This window comes from Thunnus maccoyii, chromosome 6 (assembly GCF_910596095.1).
Source record: "Thunnus maccoyii chromosome 6, fThuMac1.1, whole genome shotgun sequence".
Lineage (NCBI taxonomy): Eukaryota > Metazoa > Chordata > Actinopteri > Scombriformes > Scombridae > Thunnus > Thunnus maccoyii.
In genome coordinates this window covers 32,182,484-32,206,672 of record NC_056538.1, presented here as the reverse complement: position 1 = coordinate 32,206,672, position 24,189 = coordinate 32,182,484, and the positions used below count along the sequence as shown (strand labels likewise).

At 39.1% G+C, this 24,189-nt stretch overlaps 1 protein-coding gene across 3 annotated transcripts in view; it reads left to right on the top strand.

Annotated features, from left to right (window-relative positions):
* The first annotated feature begins 1,606 nt into the window (after nt 1–1,606).
* Nucleotides 1,607–24,189, top strand: part of LOC121898247 (unconventional myosin-VIIa) — an 81,938-nt gene continuing 59,355 nt past the window's right edge. The window contains exons 1-2 of one of the 3 annotated variants that reach the window (XM_042413195.1): nt 1,607–1,694; nt 10,018–10,085. In XM_042413195.1, coding sequence (XP_042269129.1) covers nt 10,068–10,085 — 18 coding nt within the window. In that variant the 5' untranslated portion in view covers nt 1,607–1,694; nt 10,018–10,067. Of the gene's footprint in view, nt 1,695–10,003; nt 10,086–11,459; nt 11,843–24,189 lie in introns of those variants that run through there. The other 2 variants (XM_042413196.1, XM_042413194.1) reach the window with 2 other exon arrangements.

Below are 24,189 nucleotides of genomic sequence, written 5' to 3'. Positions count from 1 at the left end.
TGACCATAGCACTAGCTGCTAGCGTGGTTAGCACGGTGCATTTACAATCTATGGTTAACAGTGATAATGCCAATGCTAATTTTCGCTAGCAAAAAATAAGCCTAAAACCGTTAAAATAAAATGTACTCACTGGAAAAACTGATCATCCGACTCATTGATGAGTCTTTTATTAAAACCAAACGGTGAACAAGACTGTTTTTAGGTGACCACAATGTTACAATTAACTTTAGTGAACTGAAAACACGCTGTGGAATAGCAGCAGCTATGTCTATATGCCATGGTTATGTTACGTAAGCAATGTTATTGCCGTGGTAGCGACTTGTCAATCACGATGTAGCCACGTCCTAAAGCATACGCTGCTTTATCGTCAAATTTAAATTAATGGGACCATAATTTACAAAATGAACATCATGCTGTATTGAAGAAGACTTGAAACTAGCGATTGAGACCATGAACTCATCAGGAAACAGTTTACTGAGGTAATAAGTCAAGAGAGAAGTAGGGTCATTTTCTCAAAGACTTCCATACAATCATACTTCTTTTTGCAGCCAGTAGAGTCGCCCCCTGCTGGCCGTTAGAGAGAATGCAGGTTTTTGGCACTACTGCATTGGCTTCATTTTTCAGCCAGGAGGTTGCCGCTTGGTCTGAAGCGGCTGCTTGTTGCTCACAGAGATTACCGCTACATATGTTTACATCATTATTTGACCCATTGGCCACATTTAATTTGAACATCTGATATTGTAACATTATATATATGACTGAAAAAAAATTGTGACATCACAACTAGTTTGGAAGCTAATCCTGATTCAATATTCAGTTTATACAAGTGTGATGTGGAAACTTGAAGCCTCCAGAGCACAAACACTGAGAATAAACTTTACAGTGAAGGAAGGATCTTTTGTTTAATGAGGGAGAAGTAGATGTCATTTTAAGGATTTTTTTGGGGAAAAACGATATCAGACACATTAATATTCAAAGTAGAATATTTTATATACATATTAAAAATATCTAGAGGGGATCTTTAATTAAAATAAAGTAGCTCAAAAAAAATACAGTACTTGAATAAATGGTTACTGTACATTTGTGTGTGTGTGTGTGTGTGTGTGTGTGTGTGTGTGTGTCTAATTACAACCTCCTCTATGTTGAACCTCATCACCCCCGCTGACTCTCTCTCTCTCTCTCTAACAGGGATCAGTGGCAGTGAATGAGCAGCTTGCTGTGTTAATACCAACAAGAAAGAGGGAGGGAGGAAAGACCTTCACATGAGAGAGAGAGAGAGAGAGAGAGAGAGAGAGAGAGAAGAACAGAGGAAGAAAAGGAGTCATTTCTGAGAATTCAGAATTGAAAGTAAGAAGAGAAACAAACAGGTAAAGAGTCATATATCTGCCGAGAGAGAGAGGGAGGTAAAGAGAGAGAGTCATACTGACGAGAGGAGAGAGAGAACAGGTAAACATAAAAAGAAGGAAAAAGTCTGAGGACAGGAGAAAAATGACAGAGTCATTGTTTTTCTTCATGCTCCTGCTGTGGGATTAACAGGTTTCCCCCAGACTTCCTGAAGAAAGACCCCACTGTCTCGTTATCCTCCATCCTTCATCCCTCCGTCCACCGAGGAAGACGTCTGTGGCGACACCAGAACTGGAACGAAGGAAGGACAGAGAGAGAGAAAAACAGAAGAGTTCAGATCACGCAAAAGGGTAAGGACAAACAGTCAGGTAGTAAGCTTATAGAGGCATGTTGGCTTTAATGCCTAATCCCTTTACTCTGTGTGTGTGTGTGTGTGTGTGTGTGTTTGTTTGTTTGTTTCTTTGTTACCTACAGTGTTTATATGGATCCTATGAACAGAAAAGTATCTTTAAGATTAGGACTTGCTTTTTAGATCATAATCTGCTTTATTCATGAATAGACATTTATTTACATAAAACATTTCACACACAAGGAAAGTGCTTTACAAAATGCAAAATAATATAAGAAGAGAAATAAGAACAATAGAAATTTTTTAAAAAAGAGTAAAAGAGGCAAACAAAATGAATACACACTAAAAATGACTGATCTGAAATACTGCAGTTATGGGTTATTAAAAGTGTTTTTTTATATTACTGCTGGTTATTTACCTAAACTAAAATGATGTCATGGTTGCAAACTGTTCTAATCTACTTTAGCTCTTTTTAAACTTACGTGTCGCTATTTGTCACTAATTGTTGATATTATGTGCTTTGCAGTTTTAAATGTTATATGCACTTAATTTTGTACAACTAAGAAGCAATCTGTGACAGTTTTAAGGTTTTAATTGAGCTTGTGTCTGGCGCCGGGTTCAAATAAATATATTTTGGTTTAGATAAATATCACAGTAATATAAAACAATTACTAACGTTGGGTCAAAACAACTCATTGGTACAAGGCAAAGTTAACCCAGTATTCCATCATTGAACTAGATGATTTTTAGTGTGTTGGTATGATGTTGTGTAATGGTTGAACAATATAGGAGAGAAACATTATATTCGTTTTGTGTGATTTTTGAAGGAGTGAATGAAGGAGAACGTTTGTTTGGTTGTAGCGTTCACAGCTCATAGACGTTAGCAAACATTCACAGGGATGCACAAAGGAATTTTATGGATTATTAATGGGTCACAAACCAAAAAGGTTTGGAAGCTGAATTTACAAGAACATATAAGCATAATGTTATAATGTGCACACCTGAATGGAGCTGCTGATTGAATAGGACAACATAATAAGTTAATTGGTTATTTAGAAATAATCAGATTCTTGTTTTGCTTTTCCAGCGAGGTGATGGTTTTTGATATACTGTGTATCTGTGCTAGTTCGAAAAATAAATGTACAAGTTTTAGAAGACCACAAAATCATTAGTCCCTTTACACTTTGCATTAAAATGTGTCTGGTGTCCAGATTGTCTCTAGATATGATTTAACCCGATTGCATCTACACCTGGAATAATATGTGTCTCCAGTGTTGAGATCCGATCACTCCGTCCGGCTCAAACAACAACAAGAAAGAAAAGATGGAAGCCGTTCATGAAGCTACGCTATTGTTCGGACTTTTGCTTGCTTTTCAAAGTGGGAGAAGAAGCCGACACTTGGTCTCGTCTTGACTTCATCCATCTTGAGTATCCAAAGCTTTCTTGCTGTTTTCTTGCTACTAGCCTAGCTTGCTAACTGGCTAATGGTTGCTACCTCACTGGTTTGGAGCAGCTGCTTTATCTATTACGTATTTCTGCCCACGTACTTGTATGTGGATTGACAACGTAATAGCATTTACACGTCTGTTCAATGTGGTCACAAAGCGACCACCTCTGCAGATATTGTGGCTCTATGTTAACGTCACCAAGTTCCTCCTTTCCTCTCAATGGAGTCATCATCCTTACGGCTGCTAGAGGCCTTTGTCATTTGAACATAAATACATGTTGTTTTGGGGAACTTCCTGAAAAGACTTGCTGTCTTGTTTTTCATCGGGAAGGAAGTCAAAATAAAAAATGAGTTAAACCTGCAGTGCGGAACTTTTTCATATCAATGTCCGTTACATTCAAGCCAAACGAGTTCAAACAATGCTGATTAAGCCGATCACCAGATAAATCTCTCTGTATTTCACAGGATACAGAGTTTTTCATAATGCGTTGGGTTTGACGTTCCTGCGCTGGCTGGATGAATACATACTACACATACTCTCTGGGCAGAGCATGCACACTAGAGACCTCTGTTGGCTAACTTCTGGTTAGCTCTCTGCTAACTCGAATGGGGATAAATAATTTAATCGTGCAGCTCTTCTAGACTTTCCAAATGTTATCGGACTGAATGGATCAAATTCTGATGGTGAAACGAGTCATTTCATGAGGGTTGTGCAACACTCAAAACAATTTATTCACTGTTTTACAGCTGCAACAGTAGCGACAGAGTAGGCTAAGGTGGAGCCTGTGATGTAAGCACATGTCAACAATGTTTTTGTAATTACTCTCACTGCCAGAAGGGGGAGACAAAAATCCTGCAATGCAGCTTTAATGGAGTTCACAATAATACAGTTCTACTGTATGTTGTTTATTTTTATTTTAACATGTCCTTCACATACATTTGTTTTACTTTCATGTACTTTCTTGTACGCTTCAACCTTTAAAAGCCAAATGAGTAAACAAAGTCTAATTTGATTTACAACAGCCATGTGAACACTGAATGTGATGTGACTTTGGACAGGTTGGGTTTGACTCCTGGTCCCTCCCTGGGTACTCACAAAGCTTTTAGACTCTTATCTTGACGCATACGTCATGATATCATTGTCTGAACTAGGTGTAGCCGAGGAAATGTCAACAGTCATACTTCGACGTAATCTGCTAATGTGAGCCAATGACGGGTGAGGACACAGTAATCACAGCATTCCTTTCATATGTCTCCCTGAAAAAATGAAGCTTGTTCCTGGTGTTTACTTTCTATATTCTCCACTACAACACTTGCTATTAGAAGTTGAAACCTTTAAACCAGTACCAGGTACTTATGCCATCATGGCTCCGTCCATATCCATAAAATTCATCAACACTCCACTGATATTACTTCTAGATATAATGGCTGCTGTGTCAAACTTCAATGTTCAGTTTTGTCCATCTTACTGTTATTAGACACATGTCTGAATTAGCTGCGGCCCCTCGACTCAGCTATTGATTCGCTCGCCAGTTAAAAAACAGAAATATTGATCATCCAAACTAACATCATTTTATTTGTCTGTATTCCACAAACATAAAATGTTTCCAAATTTTGTAAAAGCCCTTCACCCATCAGTTGCCCCAGAAAGTTACCCATAATCCATTGCCCTTTGGGTTCAATATTTGTCCACAGCTGTCCCATTAGAGGGTTTTACTCGGTCAGTCTGCCTCTCCCAGTGGGGGGTTGGTGGTGTTTCCCTCAGGCTCATCAGCAGGCGGTGAAGAGTGGGCAGGAATTTGATTTGGGTTCTCACCAAACTGCACAGCATTGCTCTGCAAGGCACCCAGAACGCCCAGATGTGTTTTCTTAAAGGGGACATATCATGCACATTCCCAGCTCTATATTTATAATCTCTACTGGAATATCTTTGTATGATTAACAGTTAAAAACTCCTTATTTATCCTCTACTGGTCCTTTATGCAGCCCCTCAGTTCAGCCTCTGTCTGAAACAGGCCGTTTTAGCTCCTGTCTCTTTAAGGCCCCGCCCCCTGCTCTGATTGGCCGGCTGCTACAGAAAGCGACAAAGGCTACCAACAAACGATCTGATGTCATCAGGAGAAGAACGTAGAGGTAATTTTGCGAACAAAGCGTTCAGAGCAGTTTGAAGCCCTGACTTTTGACTTGCAGGGAGCATTTTTACGTGCACTCACCTCAAGTTTTGGAACTTTGACCATATTTAACATGGTCGGACTATTGTTGCAATAGTAAGCTATCGTTAGCTTGGGTTCGAGGTAGCAGGAAACATTCCGCACTCCTTATTTAGAAGTTCCTGTCTCTAACCGGAAAAGATGGCACCGAACATAAGCTGCAACTCTGGGCTTCAAACCGGCTCCAACACAAACCAACGGTTGACGTCACACCTCGCTACGTCCATCTTTGGATACAGTCCGTGGTTGAGGTCCCAGACTTTAGCCCCCAAGCCGTTGTCAACCTGCAGGAAAAGCTTTTTTATTATTGATTATTCCGATCTATTTTTTCAATCAACCAATTCATCATTCAGTCTAAGAAATGTCAACTTTTTATGCCAGTATTCTTGGCTGCAAGTGAAGGGCTTTTTGAGGCCTGCTTTAAAATTAGTAAAAACAGAAAATGTTGATATTAAACAAAAATCACCAAACATTAAATTCTGGTTTAATGTCCTGAGATTTTAGAAACCAGTATGGATGTAGTGGACGGACACAGCATTCAATCCAACACTCAGATGACAGAAACAAAGAGAGCAAAGGAAAATTTACCAACACCCTCCTTACCCCGTTTTTTATCTTCCTCTTCTTCTCTTTCTTCTCTAACTTTCCTCTTTTCCCCTCTTATGTCCTCCCGTTTGTGCTATTTTTTCTTCCTCACTATCTTTGTTTCCATTACTTTCCTGTTTTTCCTTTTTTGTTTCCCTTCATCATTCTCTTCTCTTCCTACATTTTTGTTTCTTCTCTGTTTTTCATTTTCATCTCATCTCTTCGTGTCTTTCCTTAATTTAATTTCTTCTTTTTTTTTAAAATATTGTGTCTCTGTTGCAGGATGTTTCACTGTGTTGCTCACCTTTTTTGCTAATCCGTTTTAACCTATAGTGCAGGTATAAAATCTGATATGTTTAGACACAGTGGCTGCACATAACCTTTGTCCCAGACCTCTGCCGGGGTAATTAGATGCTGAAATATTGATGTGTGTGTGTGTGTGTGTGTGTGTTGGGTGGAGAGAGAGAGAGAGAGAGAGAGAGAGAGAGAGGCTTGTATATCATTTAACGTGTATTTGTGTGTGTGTTGCTGTAATTCTTTCCATTTATTATTAGACCATTTTATGGCATTTGCTTCATTGGAGACTCAACAAAGGTCAGTCAGGAAGAGAGAGAGAGAGTAAACTGCAGCAGCAGGTCTGAAGTTGAAATGAATGCTGGTCAAACTGGTCTTCATGGTGTAAACAGCTGCATGGACACGGCTGCACGAGGACGGCTCAAACGTGGCTCTTCTGACAATTTACATGATCAAAAATAAATGTTGGCTTTGATGTTCCAGAAAAAATGTTTTAAGATCTGAGATAAAAAAGGAAAAACCAGGCAGGAGAGTCAGACACATGAAGCAAAGCATCAAGTCAAAGATATAGAAACATGCTAGCTGACATCTAAACGTTAGCGCCGCCATCGCTATAGTGGTTGCATGTTAGGGAAAAGTTACAGCTTCCACTTTAATTAGAAACCTTTTGAAAAGTAGTTTCCAACCAGAAACCCTCTGGGATTTTAGTTGTTTAGAGCCGGTTGTCCCTCTGAAAGGCAGCTGTGACCTCTGCCAGGGGTCAAAGGTCAAATTATCCACATAAAACTGGATAATGAGAAAGTGAATAATTTACCGCAGTTAAAGGTGCAGGGTGTAGGACCTGCAGAACGGACCTGGACAGAAATGGAATATAATATTAATAAGTTTTTGTTGTTTTAATTAGTGTTTAATCACCTGAAAATAAACATTTTCGTCACCTTAGAACGAACCTTTATATCTACAGAGGGAGCGGGTCTTCTTCCACGGAGCCCGCCATGTTGCACCCTGAGAGGTACAGAGCCAGGCTAGCTGTTTCCACCTGTTTCCAGGCTTTATGCTAAGCTAAGTTAACCGACAACCTCTGGGGCTGTAAAATGAAGCCAATGTGGAAGTGCCAAAAACTGCAGTTCCTTGAATGGCCACTTGAGGCTCCAAAAGTTAGTCAATCCCCATAGACTCCCATGTTAAAATGTCCAACTTTACAGCAGAAATAAACATGTTTACAGCCTGGTACAAAAAACGGTTTTGGTCTCTGTAGCTAATTTCTCTTTTCATGACAACAGATGTCTCCTCCTTCACTGTAAAGTTTATTCTCAGTGTTTGTGCTCTGGAGGCTTCATGTTTCCACGTCTCACTTGTGCAAGTTGAAACCTGATTGGCTTCCAAATAAACTAGCTGTGATGTCACAAATCCTGCTCTTAGCCCCGCCCCTTTAATTAAGATTTTCAACGAGCTCAGAGAAACTTTCCTCCTTCATCAGATGAATGTAAACAAACTGCACAGAGACGATCAAACTTTTAAACAGAAGGATCAAGAAGACACTTTTTTTCACTTTAAATTTAAAAGAACAACAACAACACAAACAAAAACTAGTGAGACGCACGTTTCAGTGCGTAAAATAAAACAGTTGCTAAACTTGCCGTTAAAACACAGAACGTTCCTTCTTGTAATAAAACATACAACCTGCGCAGTTTGGATGCAACGTGGTAACATAAAAAATATTGATTAATGCATCTACAGTCAAATAACAGTATTTCTACTCGAGCAGGTTGATAAAATGTGATAACGGAGGATTTTAAGTGACTGTAGTTTGTTCCTCAGGTGAGACTTTGACTCTCGGTTCAAAGAACCTGAACAAAAAACGTCTAATGAGGTCGAGGTGTCACGGCTGCCATGTGTCAACAAGTCAAAGGATCAAACTAAAGCTTCATTAAAGGAGGCTGAATAATTCACCAGGGCTAATCCTCTCCCCCCAGCCCCCCCACCCCCCCCCCCCCCACCCCACAACACACACACACACACACACACACACACACACTGTACAGTTTGTATGGACATTGAAGCGACTTAAAATCTCTCCCTGATCAATAACATATGCTACTACAACAAAAAGAGGTAATTGGGTTTGTAAACTTCAGGGTCATGTGACCTGGCTCTGAGTGTTAAATGTAAAGAAAAATAAGAAAATAGATATAAATAATATGCATTTTTCTTAAAGATGATGACATGCAGAGGAGTGTTTGTACAGTAGAGTTTTAGTTTAATACTTTTCTCAAAGTGAAATGAAACAATAAACTTTTCTAGAAGGTTGTGTTGAACAAATAAAATCACAAATTCAATCCAATCAACTTTATTTATAAAGCACAATTTTAACAAACACAAGGTTTCCAAAGTGCTGCACAGCAAGATAAAAAACACAATTAATAGCAAAACAGAACACAATAAAACGATGAAGGACACAATAGGATAAAAGTAATAAAATAAGATCAAATCAAATAAAATAAGATAAAAACAAATAAAATAAGATAAAATCAAGTAAAATAGGATAAAAACAAATGAAATAAATAAAATAAATAAAGTGCAGTGCTCACACAAGATGCAACACACTACATGGTGTCAGAAGCCAGTTTGGGTTTTAAGAAGAGATTTAAAATGAGACGGTGAGGAGGCCTAATGTCTAATGTGCAGCAGCAAATGAACGAGCAAATTCAATATATGCTTTAATAATAAACAGTATAAGGAGAATTTTGAGGGACATTATAGTTTTAAACCTTCCTGTCTTTATCTTTGAAAGAGCACATTTAAAATTTAGAAACAACTGCTGCTTCTTTTGCCTCTTGTCACTTAACAGGCAGAATATTACACACTATCAGTGCATAACATTAGTACACATTTAGTGTTGTGTTGTATAATATTTACCATTCACATACAATTAGTATATACTTCTGTCTCTACATGTAACTGGTTGCACTTTCTTAGACTTTTCTTCCCTTCGTCTTTTTTTTCCTTTATATGTCCACCTCTGTTAGCCGCCTTTGTGCATGTCCTCTGTGTGTGTGTGTGTGTGTCTGTGTGTGTGTGTGTGTGTGTGTGTGTGTGTTACCTACAGCATTTATATGGATCCTACAAGCAGACATAGTGCTGCTATTAAAAACCCAGCAGACCTTTAACAAGGCTGGTTTTTATATGTCTGCTGCTACTTTGATCATGTTTATAGGTAAAACAACACCTGAGTGTGTGTGTGTGTGTGTGTGTGTGTGTGTGTGTGTGTGTGTGTGTGTGTGTGTGTGTGTGTGAGGGAGAGGGGGATGTGGGGACTCGCCTCCCTTATGGGGACAATAAGCAAGTCCCCTTAATGTAAGTCATTAATTTTAGGGTGAAGACTTGGTTTAAAGTTAAGGTTAGTTTAGGGTTATATTAAGGTTAGGATAAGTCTCCTGTAAATGAATGCAAGTCAATGTAATGTCCTCTGAAGTGGTGGAAACATGACTGTGTGTGTGTGTGTGTGTGTGTGTGTGTGTGTGTGTGTGTGTGTGTGTGTGTGTGTGTGTGTGTGTGTGTGGACTGGTCATTCCTACTTTTACCTTTTCCTTTGTTATTGTTATTGTTTTCTGGTATTTTATTTAAGTACGTTACTTGTTGCATGTAGCATCTAACAGACATGAGAGTGGTATCAATATCTTCATCTTAAACTTCTTAGCTTGTAATGAAATATTCTCTGTGAATATAGATTTATAGATATAATTGCTCTGCATAAATGTCCTTATGGTTCTCTGTGTGTCTCTCAGGGTCTACAGGTGTCTGCTGATGTCCAATCAGAAGGACAGACACCAGAACCATGGTCATTCTACAGCAGGTGAGCACACACACACACACACACACACACACACACACACACACACACACACACACACACACACACACAGATCACAGGATGCAGGTTCATCCTCATCTCATTACTCCTAAAACCAAGTCCTGAACCTGGCCCATACCCACAACTCTCAGTTTCCAATAGAACCCGACTGGTCCTGCAGAATTTGAGACCCGAAACCGATCTGAGACTCACGGCTGTATTTTTCATCATGATTCCACAATGCAACGACCTTCCCTGAACCACTGGGGATTTTAAGATCCCCTTGTGCAAGTTTTTGCTTTATTTCATGCGTCACTGACTGCTAGCTCGCCAGGCTAATGCTAATGCATCAGCTGTTTATCTTCCCGCTTCGTTACAACACGACACGCATCGACGCAGAATTAGCTCATTACCTTTAATCATTATTATTAATTATATTATATATAATTATTACAGTAACTTTTCTTATTTACTTATTTCCTGTCTCATCAGTCAGAGAGACAAACACCTCTGAGGTTGTATGATGTCAGTTTTCCTGGTTTTTGTGCCTTGTTAAAGATTTATGTAGAAGAAATTAAAAAACTTTTTGATTTTACACTCAAAATAGACTTAACTTCTGCAGTTTTATATTATATGTTTGTCTATTGTGTGTCTATTGTGTGTGTGTGTGTGTGTGTGTGTGTGTGTGCGTGTGTGTGTCTGCAGCTTGTTGCAGTGAAGGTGCAACACTCATTAATGATCAGCGACTCATTAAGCTGCATTGTTTGCACAAACAAAAACTCACGAATGCAAAGTTTCATCCAGTATCTTGTGTGATGTGGTTGCTCTACAAATGTGTGTGTGTGTGTGTGTGTGTGTGTGTTCGTGTGTGTGTGTGTGTGCGTGTGTGCAAGCATGCATCGGCCTTAGTGTCGGCCCTTTTAATACTCAGTTAATGCATTGCTGAACTCGTCAGTCTTTCTGATCGAATAATCAGCTCTGACAGCGTCCCCCTGCTGTGGGGGGGCGAAATGGGGGCGAGCCAGTAAAAAAACAAGCGCACACACACACACATGCACACACGAACGCACATACACACACACACACACACACGGAGATCAGCTGATGCCCCTCACCCTCCTCAGTGGATATCTGTCTCATCATCACACACACTCTATCCTGCCTGACAACTTCCAAACTGTAAAAACTGTACCGGACAGGAAGTGTGTGAGTTAAAGTTCTGCTGCCACCGGATCACACACAAGAATTTAAATTGTTTTTATACCAGAGAAGACAGAAATTTGTGGATTAATATTTGATCCGTACCAGAGCATTTTTTATTGTCTGTGTGGAGGAAAGTTTCGGACGTAACTGGTGACGTTCTGGAGATGACTAAACATTTATGAAACATTTTTTTTACAACATAACAGACACTTTTTAACTTTTCATTTTGACTTTTTACCACCATCCGAGGATATCTCGAAGATGAATCGTCGTATATTTTGCGTCTCTTTGGATCTTTTTTGTGAACTATGATCAGGAGATCTTTTGTTTTCACCAGTTCACTAAATAACATCAACCAGTCAACACATTGGATCAAGAAGGAGACGTTTATGTTTTAGTGTTCTGCAGTCCTGTTCACACTCAGAATGGTGCGCAGCTCTTAACGAGACCTGATAACCATGACAATGAAAATAAACAAGAAGGGATCTGATTGGTCGCCGGAGGGTTGGGACCCCAACGCACGCCGTCTGAGCTACAGAAACATCACCCTCATCAAGGTAAACAGGCTTCAACCAGAGGACACCGATGACCTTTACTGTTTCATTAAAGAATTTATCTGATTTAAATTTTAAAAACTTGCATTTACAAACTTATAAACACAAAGTATCGGTGCACTCAGGTATGTTCAGGCTCTGTTTACTACTCATGTGATACTACTAGGCTACGCTAACGAAGACTTGTAGATTGCCACAGTTCCTCATGTCATGAACAGTGTTTTAGACCAGGTTTGTCATTTGTTTGGGATCCAGTCATGATTAACTTACACCACATGAAATGAGCTCAAACTTCATATTGTAGTTTACATGTTGTGAAGGAGAGGAAGTCTGTGCTTTGATTAAAGTGTGATAATACAAACACTTAATGGAAACAAGATGTACAGGCTGACCAGGTGGATGTTTTGGTGTCTACATGGTCAGTATTTACAATGTGAATGTTTACTGGGTCAATGTGGTGCTGTGTGAAAGTCATAGACTGTAAAAAATAACGGACGTAGCCACCATGACGTCACCCATTGCATTTATACTGTCGCCATCTTGGATTTTTGGCATAGAAGTGACCATATTTGGACGAGAGGGTGGAGCTGACCCTAACGCTAGCTGCAAGCTGCTAGCTGCTAGCTTGGTTAGCACAGTACATTTACAGTCTATGTTTAACTGTGATAATGCTAATGCTAACTTTTGCTAGCAAAAAGCAGGCTTAAAACCGTTCAAACAAAATGTACTTACCAGAAAAAACCTGAACATCCAACTCCTTAGAAACGGACGTAGCCACCATGACGTCACCCGTTGGTTTATGGACTCCCATTCTGAAGGCTTGAGTTTGGTGTTTTGACCATCGCCATCTTAGATTTTTGGTGCAGAAGTGACCATATTTGAACGAGAGGGTGGAGCTGACCCTAACGCTAGCTGCTAGCTTGGTTACCACAGAACATTTACAGTCTACGGTTAACTGTGATAATGCTAATGCTAACTTTTGCTAGCAAAAAACAGGCTTAAAACCATTAAAACAAAATGTACTTACCAGAAAAAAACGAAACATTCGACTCCTTAGAGGATTTTTCAGCACAACCAAATGCTGAACAAGCCTTTTTTAAGGCGACTAAAATGTTACAATTAACATTCATGAAGGCAAAACATGCTGAAATAGCGTCAGCTGCATCTATACTCTGTAACATGGTTACGCCATGGTCACGTTATCTAACCAACGTCACCGCTGTAGTAGCAACTTGACTGTTACGGAACCCATCTGTCACTCAAAGCGCCCTTAATTATGCATAATTTTAAGCCTTAATAAAATTTAAACAGGTGAGTTATATAAAAGGTCATCCCTGTACAGCTGTCATGAAAGGAGAAATTAGCTTTAGAGACCAAAACCGTTTTTTGTACCAGGCTGTAAACATGTTTATTTCTGCTGTAAAGTTGGGCATTTTAACATGGGGGTCTATGGGGATTGACTCGCTTTTGGAGCCTCAAGTGGTCATTTAATGAACTGCAGTTTTTCTGCGTTGGCTTCATTTTTCAGCCCCAGACGTTGCTGCTTGGTGAAAATTATCTCGCACAAATTTGAAACCTGCACACATCGGAGGTCATCATTTCATAAAACCACTGTGGTGACTTTTCCTTTGAAAAAAATTTCAAGATCAAAGTGGAAAAATATTTATCTGGCAGTGGAAGCTGCAGTTTGCAACAGGAGATCATTTCCTGTTAATTTTGGCACGTTTCACTTTTCAAAACAAATTCCATTGTAAAAACATGGCAGCGCCTCCGTTTGTGATCTGCATGTAAACAGAACTCGCAAATCACTTTTTTGAAACGTGTCCACGGTTTAGTTTGTTAAAGAAGGAAAACAAAGCTGCCTGGAAGGTTCTGGTCTCTGGAAGGGTTTACGATGGTAGCAGGCATAACTGGAACTTTAAATCAGACTGAAGTTTTAGTTTGCTCCATTTGTTGAGTTGAGAACAATACAGCTAAAACTGAGGCTGCAGCAAACAATACTGTACTTCAGAACCAGCCGACCATCTCTGTGGATGTTTGTCTCATCACACGCACTTTAACCTGCCTGACACACACTCAGGAACGTCCAAACCGCCAGAAAAACTGGACTGGACAGAAACTGTGGATACTATTTGATCCATAGCAGAACATTTTTTATTGCCAGTGTAGAGGAAAGTAGTTGATGTAACTGGTAAATAAAATTATTTTGAAAGTTACAGAAAGTTTTTGTGCTTTGAGACACTTTCAGAGATCAACACTGTGGTTTGTTTGAGCATAAAAGTGGAACTGATGATGCAACCGAACCAGAGATATTTACATCCTGTACATCTTCACTCTGTAGCACAACTCATTTATCAACTATGGAGCCTGAATAATTATACACTTTCATAGCAGCTAATCATAGTACATTTATTAATTTAAAAAAAGCTTTTACTGATTATGTAACACTACACACCACAAACTTCAACTTTATCATCGTCATGGAAACTGTGTTGCAGCCAGACAGTAAACAAGATCTCAAAGCAGCAACTATGCATCCATCCGTTAAATTATATTAAAATTAATAAATAAATACAGTGTTTTGTTAAGTGATGATACTGACTGGTTTGTTTAAGAGATATTTTTCATCCATCAATCCATTCATTCATTCATTCATCCATCCATCTGTTCATTCATTCATTAGCTCTTATTTGACAGCCACAATAGGACCAGGACAGTATGTGTGTCACTGTGTGTGTGTGAGAGAGAGGGGAAGACTTTGTGTAAAATGTGGAGGAAAAAAAAACACTTTTTATTTTACTTTACTCTCAATTTTATACAAACTTCCTGGAAATGTTGCAGTAATTGCAGTAATTTGCAGGTATTTAATAGTTAACTTTTAGGACATTTTGCAGAGAGGTTGGTGCAATTTAATACAAATTATATATTTTTAAAAAGGGTTATACTGGTTTAATTGATAAGTATCTACTCATATTTGTGTTCACACGTAGCTCATTTGCAAAAAAATCTAAATAAATGAGACTGTTAACTCTTTAACTGACAGAAAACTCAGTTTTCAGTTTGTATTTTTGTGTTGTTGTTTCTTAAAAACTCTATAACGAGCACTTTATGCTACCAAATGACTGAATGTTTACAAAGAATTGACAATTACACTGCAGTTACTTTTAGGAAATTACTGGAAAAACCTAGTATGCTAATATATTGTTTGACACACAAAACTACACACTGAAAACTGAGTATTTTCAGTCAGTTTAAGAATTGTCAAGAATCTATTTTATAAAGAATTTTTGCAAATTAACACTTAAGTACGAACCCAAATATGTGTGGGTACTTATCAATTAAACCAACTTAACACTTTTCTTATAATTTGTATCAAATCACACCACCCTCTCTGTAAAATGTCCTAAATATTAACCATCAAATACCTGCAAATTACTCAGAAAATGTCCAAGAAATCATTATAAAATGAAGGGACCTGTAAAATAAAAACAAATTAACAGCAGAAGGACAAACAGCTGCTGTCACTTGACTTCTCTGTTGTCTATTTCTTACTTCACATTGTATATTATAGAAATATTTTCTCAGTATTCTTGCTGTGAGCGTGTTTGCAGAGGCAGGAAACAGACTAAATGTTAATGTTAACTATTCACTGAGGCAGAAGGGAAGAGCCGGTCTGTCTCGTGTGTTTTTATGGACTCGTTCATTCACTGACAAATACCAGAACAATTATCCTGTCACTGTATCTCATCCTGTGACCTTTGACTTGTATCTAAATGCAAATGAGGTGAGCCGGTGCCACTTTAAAAACATCTCTAACTCTAAAGTAACTGGACTAATCTGAGGTTGTTTGATGGTCTTAATGGTTCTTCAGTCAGTAAAATCTTGGGAAACACACTGTCATGTTTCACAGAACGTGTGTCTGCAGAGCTCCGTTTTCTATCTGGTGGTAAAACGTTTCATAAACACCAGCAGGGGGCAGACTCACACCTGCAGAGAGACACTATGCAGCCTGCAGTGAACATTACAGACCCTGCAGAGAGCTTGTACAGTATGACTTGTTGTAAACCTTTAACACAATCAGGGTTACAAGATAATAAAAAGCTGCAGCTGAAATTACAGAATCTTATTAACAGCATGAAACTTTGGTAAATTGAACCACTCAGTGATCACACAGACTTTAAAATAATGAATATTCATTTGTTACGGAGCTCTAAAAGTCCAGAACTTCTTTTTAAATCTTGTGCAAGCAAGTTATTATCTTGTGCGAATGAGCAAGATATCCTGCCATGATAGCTTGATAATATCTTGTGTTTAAAGCAGCAACGTTTTAACAATAACAATAGATCGCATGATGATGTGTAATGTGAGGGACCTTTAACACGACTCAGACTGTTAATGTTGCTCCAAATCTGCTGGATTTATGAATGAGAAACAGTTAAGCTAAGATGTTTGTCAGCGTTGTGTTTCTGCTTCTGTTACTGCAGGTTTAAGACTGTTTTGTTTGTGTTTCATGTGACAAGGACACTGTGACGAAGTGGGTGACAAAACACCATTTGTCCCTACTTTCACCATCAATGCCACATAACTTATGAATTTAACCATGCTTGTTAATTGTTTGTTTGTTTAGCCATGATCCATGATCAATCTGTAACTTGCAGACACATACTATCCCAGGTTTGTTTGTGGTTTGCATTATGTTTGGTTACAGTTCACATACCAGCAACATTTCTGGTTGAAGTAAAACACCGACAAGTATTGTTAAGTTTAGTTATTGTTTATTGGGTTAGTTTCATAATTCAATCATATTCTTTCTGTGCCATACCCACCATGTGCTCCACAGACAAAAGGAGGAGGCACCTAACAATGTCCTGTATTTATACACTGGGTGACATCATTGGTGATGTCACTGGGTTGGATCATGTGTGGGGGGGTTGGTAGTAAATTATGTTAAGTTATTTACTGTGACTTTGATCTGTTTATGTACGGTTGCAAGTGTGTTGTATGGTAAGCGATGGAAAAGTGTTTCACCTTGGAGGTTGGTAAGATTGAATAACTTTATCTCTGACCTGTTTTTAGGAGAGACATGGGATGTACCTGCAGCAATGGTACAGCCCAGATTGACTCTGATGGACTGTTGATGGAAGGGTCTATTTAAGCAGTTGCTTTTTGGCTGTCGGGGGGGTTAGTACATCAGTGTGTAGCTGTTTGCACATGATGATAAGTTAATAAAAGTTCAGTTGGTATGAGTTGAGTTTTGATCAGTTAGGCCAAGTTAACTATTCAGCTGTTTTTTTGTTTTTGTACATATTTTGGTGCCACTTTTTCTTGTAAATAAGCCACCTTGTGATACCTGGACAAGGTTTCCTGTGTCTGCCTCCTACCAAGTGACCAGCCACTCCGGTCAGGCAACACCACAGACATCTGTTTGTTGCTCTGTTTAGAGCAGATGGATACAGTTAATCAGTATTTTAATAGACAATAATTCAGCCCAGCTCAAGCCCGTCAACATCCAGTTATCAGCAGATTCAGTGCTGGTTTAAACACTCCTTAGTGGGAAGAAGCAGAATAAAAAGTGGGTGTTAAGCATTGTGCATACAGTATCTTTATTAGATAGAGATAATAGAGAGATGACAAGAGAGAGATGGAGAAAACATGCAATAAATATTCCCATCCGGATTAAAAATGGTCGACGTCTTAAACCCTGAACCATGTTCGCCCCGCGAAGGCTCTTTTGGTTTGTTACCTTCCAACACAGGAGGGACATTAGCAGCTGTAAGTGAATACCCGGCTCATGTCTGGCCTGAATTATTTACCTGAAGAGAGAGATGATGAGAACAAACACCCGTCCACCTGCAGGTGGTATGGACATTACATCACTGCTGCGCTGCTAACATGACACCGACACTGTGGCTCGTCTCGGTCACGTTTGTCCAAAACATGGTTTGTCTTAGTTTATAGTAGAAACTATTGTCAAAGTCCTTTAATCTGCCCTCAGATATACTGCAAACTGCAAATTAGAGGTCAGGGAGGTTATTGTTTGAGGCTTGTATTGATTCTCTTGTACACACTTCCATTGAAAACATGACCTGATTGTGTTAGAAATTATTGTTTGTTACCTGCCTAGTAAAATACAAGATAAGGTTTTAGAGAACAAATCAGATCAAATAACAGTATATTTTTTTGTTGTGTCTGAAGAATAAAGGTACTGTATAACAAAAATTGCAATATTACTTTTTTCAGGTTTGTGTAAAAGCTCAAATTTTCTTCTTTGTCACATTTTAACACACTGAACTTTATTCTCAATTTTAAAGTATTTCCAATAGCAATACTGGTTACCAGCAATCATCAGAGGACATCATTTTTAGCTTTTTTTATAGAGATATAACAGGGATTTTCCTGTTATATCTTTTGCTGCAACTCACTTGATTTGTCATTTTTTAGAAAAACATGGCTGCTGCTTGACCTAAAATTAAACTTTATTGGTAAAGTGCAGGTTCACACACAGACAAACAACAGCATTAGCAGGGAAAGCATAAAACATTTAATGCATGAAAGCTTCCCTAAAACCTGCAAACCTGCGTCTGTGCTCTTTAAATAGCCAAAAACTACCTGCCTGGTCCCCTTATTATTTCATAAAACAGCCATTATTATTATCATTAACTTTATTTAGTCGGGAAATCTCTTTTAATGCAGAAATAAATACATAAAAATCCACAAACACAGATGTTATACACTTGATTATTGTATGTTTCTAACATACTGAACCTCTTTGCTGGCTGTTCTGACCATCACTGGCTCATGAATTAGCATCTCCATCTCCATTCGTCTGGTTAGTTGACCCGCAGGCTTCATTGATCTTTAATTGACTTCTGTGAAGCTCTGAGTTAAAACAGCTCTCTGTCGATGTGCGACCGATGGCTGTGACGGGAGAATGGAGCGTGCTCTCATTAAATACACTCACAGCTGAATGTTTGTTTGAGGCGAATTCAGGTCAGTCAGTCAGCAGTGAAACAGTTCAGTCATTTGTAGTTCGGCTCTCACTATTTAAAAGGGACATGAGATGCTTTTTTTTTGTGATTTCCTGTTATTTTTATACTGTTATGATGTTGGATGTTAAACAAGGTCCAAGCTCCAAAACTTGAGGTGAACGTACACTATATTGCCAAAAGTATTCACTCACCCATCCAAATAATTGAAATCAGGTGCTCCAATCACTTCCATGGCCACAGGTGTATAAAATCAAGCACCAAGGCATGCAGACTGTTTCTACAAACATTTGTGGAAGAATTGGTCGCTCTCAGGAGCTCAGTGCATTCCAGCAGGGTACTGTGATAGGATGCCACCTGCTCAACAAGTCCAGTCAGGAAATTTCCTAAATATTCCACAGTCAACTGTCAGTGGTATTATAACAAAGTGGAAGCGATTGGGAACGACAGCAACTAGGCCATGAAGTGGTAGGCCACATAAAATGGAATGAGTTTCCATGGCTGAGCAGCTGTATCCAAGCCACATCACCAAGTGCAATGCAAAATGTCGGATGCAGTGGTGTAAAGTACGCCACCACTGGACTCTGGAGTGACGAATTGCACTTCACTATCTGGCGATCTGATGAATGAGTCTGGGTTTGGCGGTTGCCAGGAGAACGGTACTTGTCTGACTGCATTGTGCCAAGTGTAAAGTTTGGTGGAGGGGGGATTATGGTGTGGGGTTGTGTTTCAGGAGCTGGTCTTGGCCCCTTAGTTCCAGTGAAAGGAACTCTGAATGCTTCAGCATACCAAGAGATTTTGGACAATTCCACGCTCCCAACTTTGTGGGAACAGTTTGGGGATGACCCCTTCCTGTTCCAACATGACTGTGCACCAGTGCACAAAGCAAGGTTCATAAAGACATGGATGAGAGAGTTTGGTGTGGATGAACTTGACTGGCCTGCACAGAGTCCTGACCTCAACCCGATAGAACACCTTTGGGATTAATTAGAGCAGAGACTGAGAGCCAGGCCTTCTCGTCCAACATCAGTGTGTGACCTCACAAATACCCCTCTGGAAGAATGGTAAAAAATTCCCATAAACACACTCCTAAACCTTGTGGAAAGCCTTCCCAGAACAGTTGAAGCTGTTATAGCTGCAAACGGTGGAGTCAAGGCAGGTGAGCCAATACTTTTGGCAATATAGTGTATGTAAAAATGCTTCCTGCAAGTCAAAAGTCAGGGCTTCAACCTGCTCTGAACGCTTAAGCCCCTTTCACACATGCAGTCTGTCCCTGAAATGTTCAGGAACATTTCCTGCTTGGGGTCATGTGTGAACGGGAGCAGGGATGGATATTCAGGGAAATCTGTACCGCCAGTTTCCCACCTCAAGACCTTGTAACATTCTGGGAAAATGCAGGTATGGCTGTATTGTGAATGACAGCAGCAACATTTCAGGAACGAAAACGTAAAGGGTTACAACCGTCTGACGAAAGACGCTTTCACGTGGAGCGAGCGAACCAATCACACAATCATCAGCGACTTATTTATGGTTGCCTTTCCGATGCTTTTGTGGGTGACTTGTCTCGCAAACTTGTTGAATAATAAATGCATTACAAGAACATTAGCACGTTAGCATTAGCACCACCATGTTCCTGAAAATAACTTCTGCCACATACAACTGTTTTATGGCGGTTGGCGTCCATAAGTGTTGCATGACCGCCATCTGCTGGACTGTCCCTCGCTCCATCTATTCCAAACCGTCTCCCATTCTGTAGCCTTTTTGTTGCTGAGGTTGTTCCACTGGCTGTTTGCATCGTCCACTCGCATATTCCAACATGTACGGATGTATTTGAGAAGTTTATATTTGGAGTAAAGAAGGAGAAAAAGAAGTGAAATCCTGCTACTATAGTTTGTTTGCCGGAGGAAGCTTCCTGAAGCTGACCAATCAGAACACAGTGGGCTCATCAGGAGGCGGGGCCTTAAAGAGACAGGAGCTAAAACAGCCTGTTTCAGACAGAGGCTGAACTGAGGGGCTGCATAAAGGACCAGTAGAAGATAAATAAGGAGTTTTTAACTGGAAATCATGCAAAGTTATTCCAGTAGAGCCACAGAATATAAATATAAAGATGGAAATGTGAATGATACGTTTCCTTTTAAGTGTTTGTGATCATATGTTCCATTTCAAACTGATGCAAACTTTAGTTTTTGGCCAGTTGCACCACACATTGGTTTCTGAATAATGGAAACTGTTTTCAGCTAATTATCATTTTACTGCTGTCTTAGATTAATTTATTACAATATTGCAGTTCGTGACTGTCGGTGATGGGGCTTTGTTTGCATATATTATCATAATGAAAAATGGATCAAATGACTGGGTGTAATGTGGGGGGGTCACATGACTCTGCAGATCACTGTTAGCGAGATTTTTAACATCTTTTAGTCTGATGTTTTGGTTTTACAGCCGACAGCTTTACTGTTTGTTTGTGGGTTTTTTATGTTTTTTTGGATTAGTGATTAGTTTGGTAGTATCATGGGCTTACTGAACAGCCAAACTAATTGCATATTTTAATAATAATTCACAATTAATTAATAATATACAAACATGTTTGTTTTTTATGGTAACCAGTCAGACTGAATTTAAGGATTAAGGATTGTTTCACAAATTTTCATCCTGCAGCAGAAACATTTTTGTTTAGTTTGTAGTTCTGTAATTTAAATTTGTTAAATACTGTAAAAAAACAAACTAACTGATCAGTTACCAAACTCACCTGAATTACAGTTTATCCATCTGCACATCAGACACCTGTGTGATAAGAGATGAGAGCAAGAAAAAATAAATAAAGAAAGAAAGAGGCACAGAAAAATAAATATAAAAGAGGAGACTAGAGACAGATACCAAACAGATCCTCTGTGTTAAATAATTCATGTGGTTTCTGATAGTTTGGCGTTGGACCCGTTCTCCCCATTACTCACAGACTGTGTGTGTATGTGTGTGTGTGTGTGTGTGTGTGTGTGTGTGTGTGTGTGTGTGTGTGTGTGTGTGTGTGACAGATGCTCGGTGGTGTAATGTTCAGGTGTCTCAGTTTGCCAGACGGAGTATTTACTTAATTAAACTGACATATATGTAACACAAACTCATCACACAAAACCCAACTCAACTCTCAGAACACAAACAGCTGCTGGTTCTTCTTCTCTCTTCTTACAGAACAGGAAGGAAAGAAAGAAAGAGAAAGACAGAGAGACAGACAGAGAAATGTGAGTGTAGCAGTTATATAATCCTACACAGTTGTACATCTGTAAGTAGACAAATGAGGAGGAAGTTCTGGATAAGCTTCCTGTTTAGTCAGGAAGAAGATTTTCTTCTTTAATTTTGATCTTTGCCTGAGGATGGTGAAGTGAGGAGACGCTCCGAGCAAAAACAATTAAAAATATATATAAAATTACACATATTTACATTGACACCGACGTCTACTGGCTGTGTGGTTGTGTCTTTCAGTTTAGTGCTGCTAAACCTTGTATGCAGGAGGACGAGGTGGTTAATTAGATCAACAGCTTCTAATTTGCTTCTAACAGGCTTGAGTTGAGTTGAGTGGAGTTAACATAACAACAAGTAAGCAAACAAACAAACAAATGAACCTACCTTGGTAAACTCATAGTGGCAGACACCGTGCATACAGTACAGTACCGTGCAATAGTTTTAGACACTAGAAGTGAAATGAGGATGCTTTGAATAGTTTTTATTTATCAATTAACTTGATACAAAGTTGAGTAAACAGCAGAAAGTAAATCAATATGTTGCTGTGAGAAGCATCTTCTCAGTGTTTCAGGTTCTCGGCAGGTCGGTTGTTCCTGCGTCTTGGAGAAGTTGCCACAGTTCTTCTTCTTCTGTGTCTTCATGTTAATCCCAGATTGACTCCATGATGTTGAGATCAGAGAACATCTGTTGCAGGACTCCTTGTTCTTCTTGTTGATGAAGATAGTTCTTTATGACTCTGGTTGGATGTATGGGCTCGTTGTCCTGCTGCAGATGATCAGACGCCTCCCTGATGCTGCTGCATAATGGATCTAAAACATATAAAGTGCCTAAAACGTTTGCACAGTACTGAATATAAAAATGATAGATAAATTATCAATAGACTGAGGTTGGTTGAAGTCACGCGTGTCTTTAATTCAAACAGATCTCATGTTACAGACACGGAGAGTGCGCAGAGTCTCCGTGGAGAATTCTGAAGAAGGAAAGAAATTCACTGGTATATATATTGATGGCATTTGGAGGCACCTTTAGTTGTTTACAGATTCCCACCAGACCTAGACAAAGCTTTACAGAACTCTCCCTTCCACATGACATCCATATGACTTTGTCCTACTGTTACCCACGAGACCCTGCCGTCTAACATATAACCATACATGGTACACAATGCAAGGTACAGATTTTTCTATCAAAAAACATATTAAAATACACAATGTACCATAATTATATGAGATAAGATAAATACTGCAAACAATCGCAAAGAAAACCACACAGTATTGTGCTGAAATACGTGCCTGAACAGCTGCAGGGAATGTACGTTTTTTTAAAAAGCCATCTATACTGCACATCCATCCATTTCCTCTCAGAGGGAAGATGCTTAGTGAGATTCATCTATAACGATATTCATGTGATAAGATGGCTGTTTGAATTTTGGAGTTTCATGGTCAATTTTTTATATTTTATAATGTTGCTGTTGCTGCTAAATGCTGTCAGTATTATTATTATTATTATTATTATCATCATCAGTAGAAGTATAGTAGTAGAATTAGGTGTAGTAGTGTTAGTAGTATAATTAGTAGTATAAGTAGTAGCTGTAATACTGGTATTGTTTATTAATATTATACTAATCAGGAAACACAGTTTTTATCCTGCAGTACGAGTCTGTAGTTTATTTATCTGCATCGAAATCCAACACCGTACGACACACCTGAGGAGGAAGTGACATCTTGTTGCCATGGGCGACAGGAGAGGTTGTGGAGGGCTGGGTTAACAAGGTGTGAGTGTGTGACAGAGAGAGAGAGAGAGAGAGCAGGAGGATTGTCCCAAAGTAGAAACTTCAAAGTGATCTGGAAACTAGAGGAAAGCTGGATTTTATTTCATATTTTTGAATCGATTTCTGTCTTTATGGACAGTTTAGAGCGGACGAGGAATATACAGAGAGACGAGAGCGAAGGTCACAAACCAGGATGTTTCTTTTGTTTGACCCTGTTAGATAAAACTGATGCTGACACTTTTATTTCTTGACATCATTTTTTTGGCGTCTCTTAAAGGATATTTCAGATGGTTTTTTTTAGATGAACCCAGTGAAGAGAACCAGAGGTGATATGTGACTTTGTTCTGCTGGAATCAAAC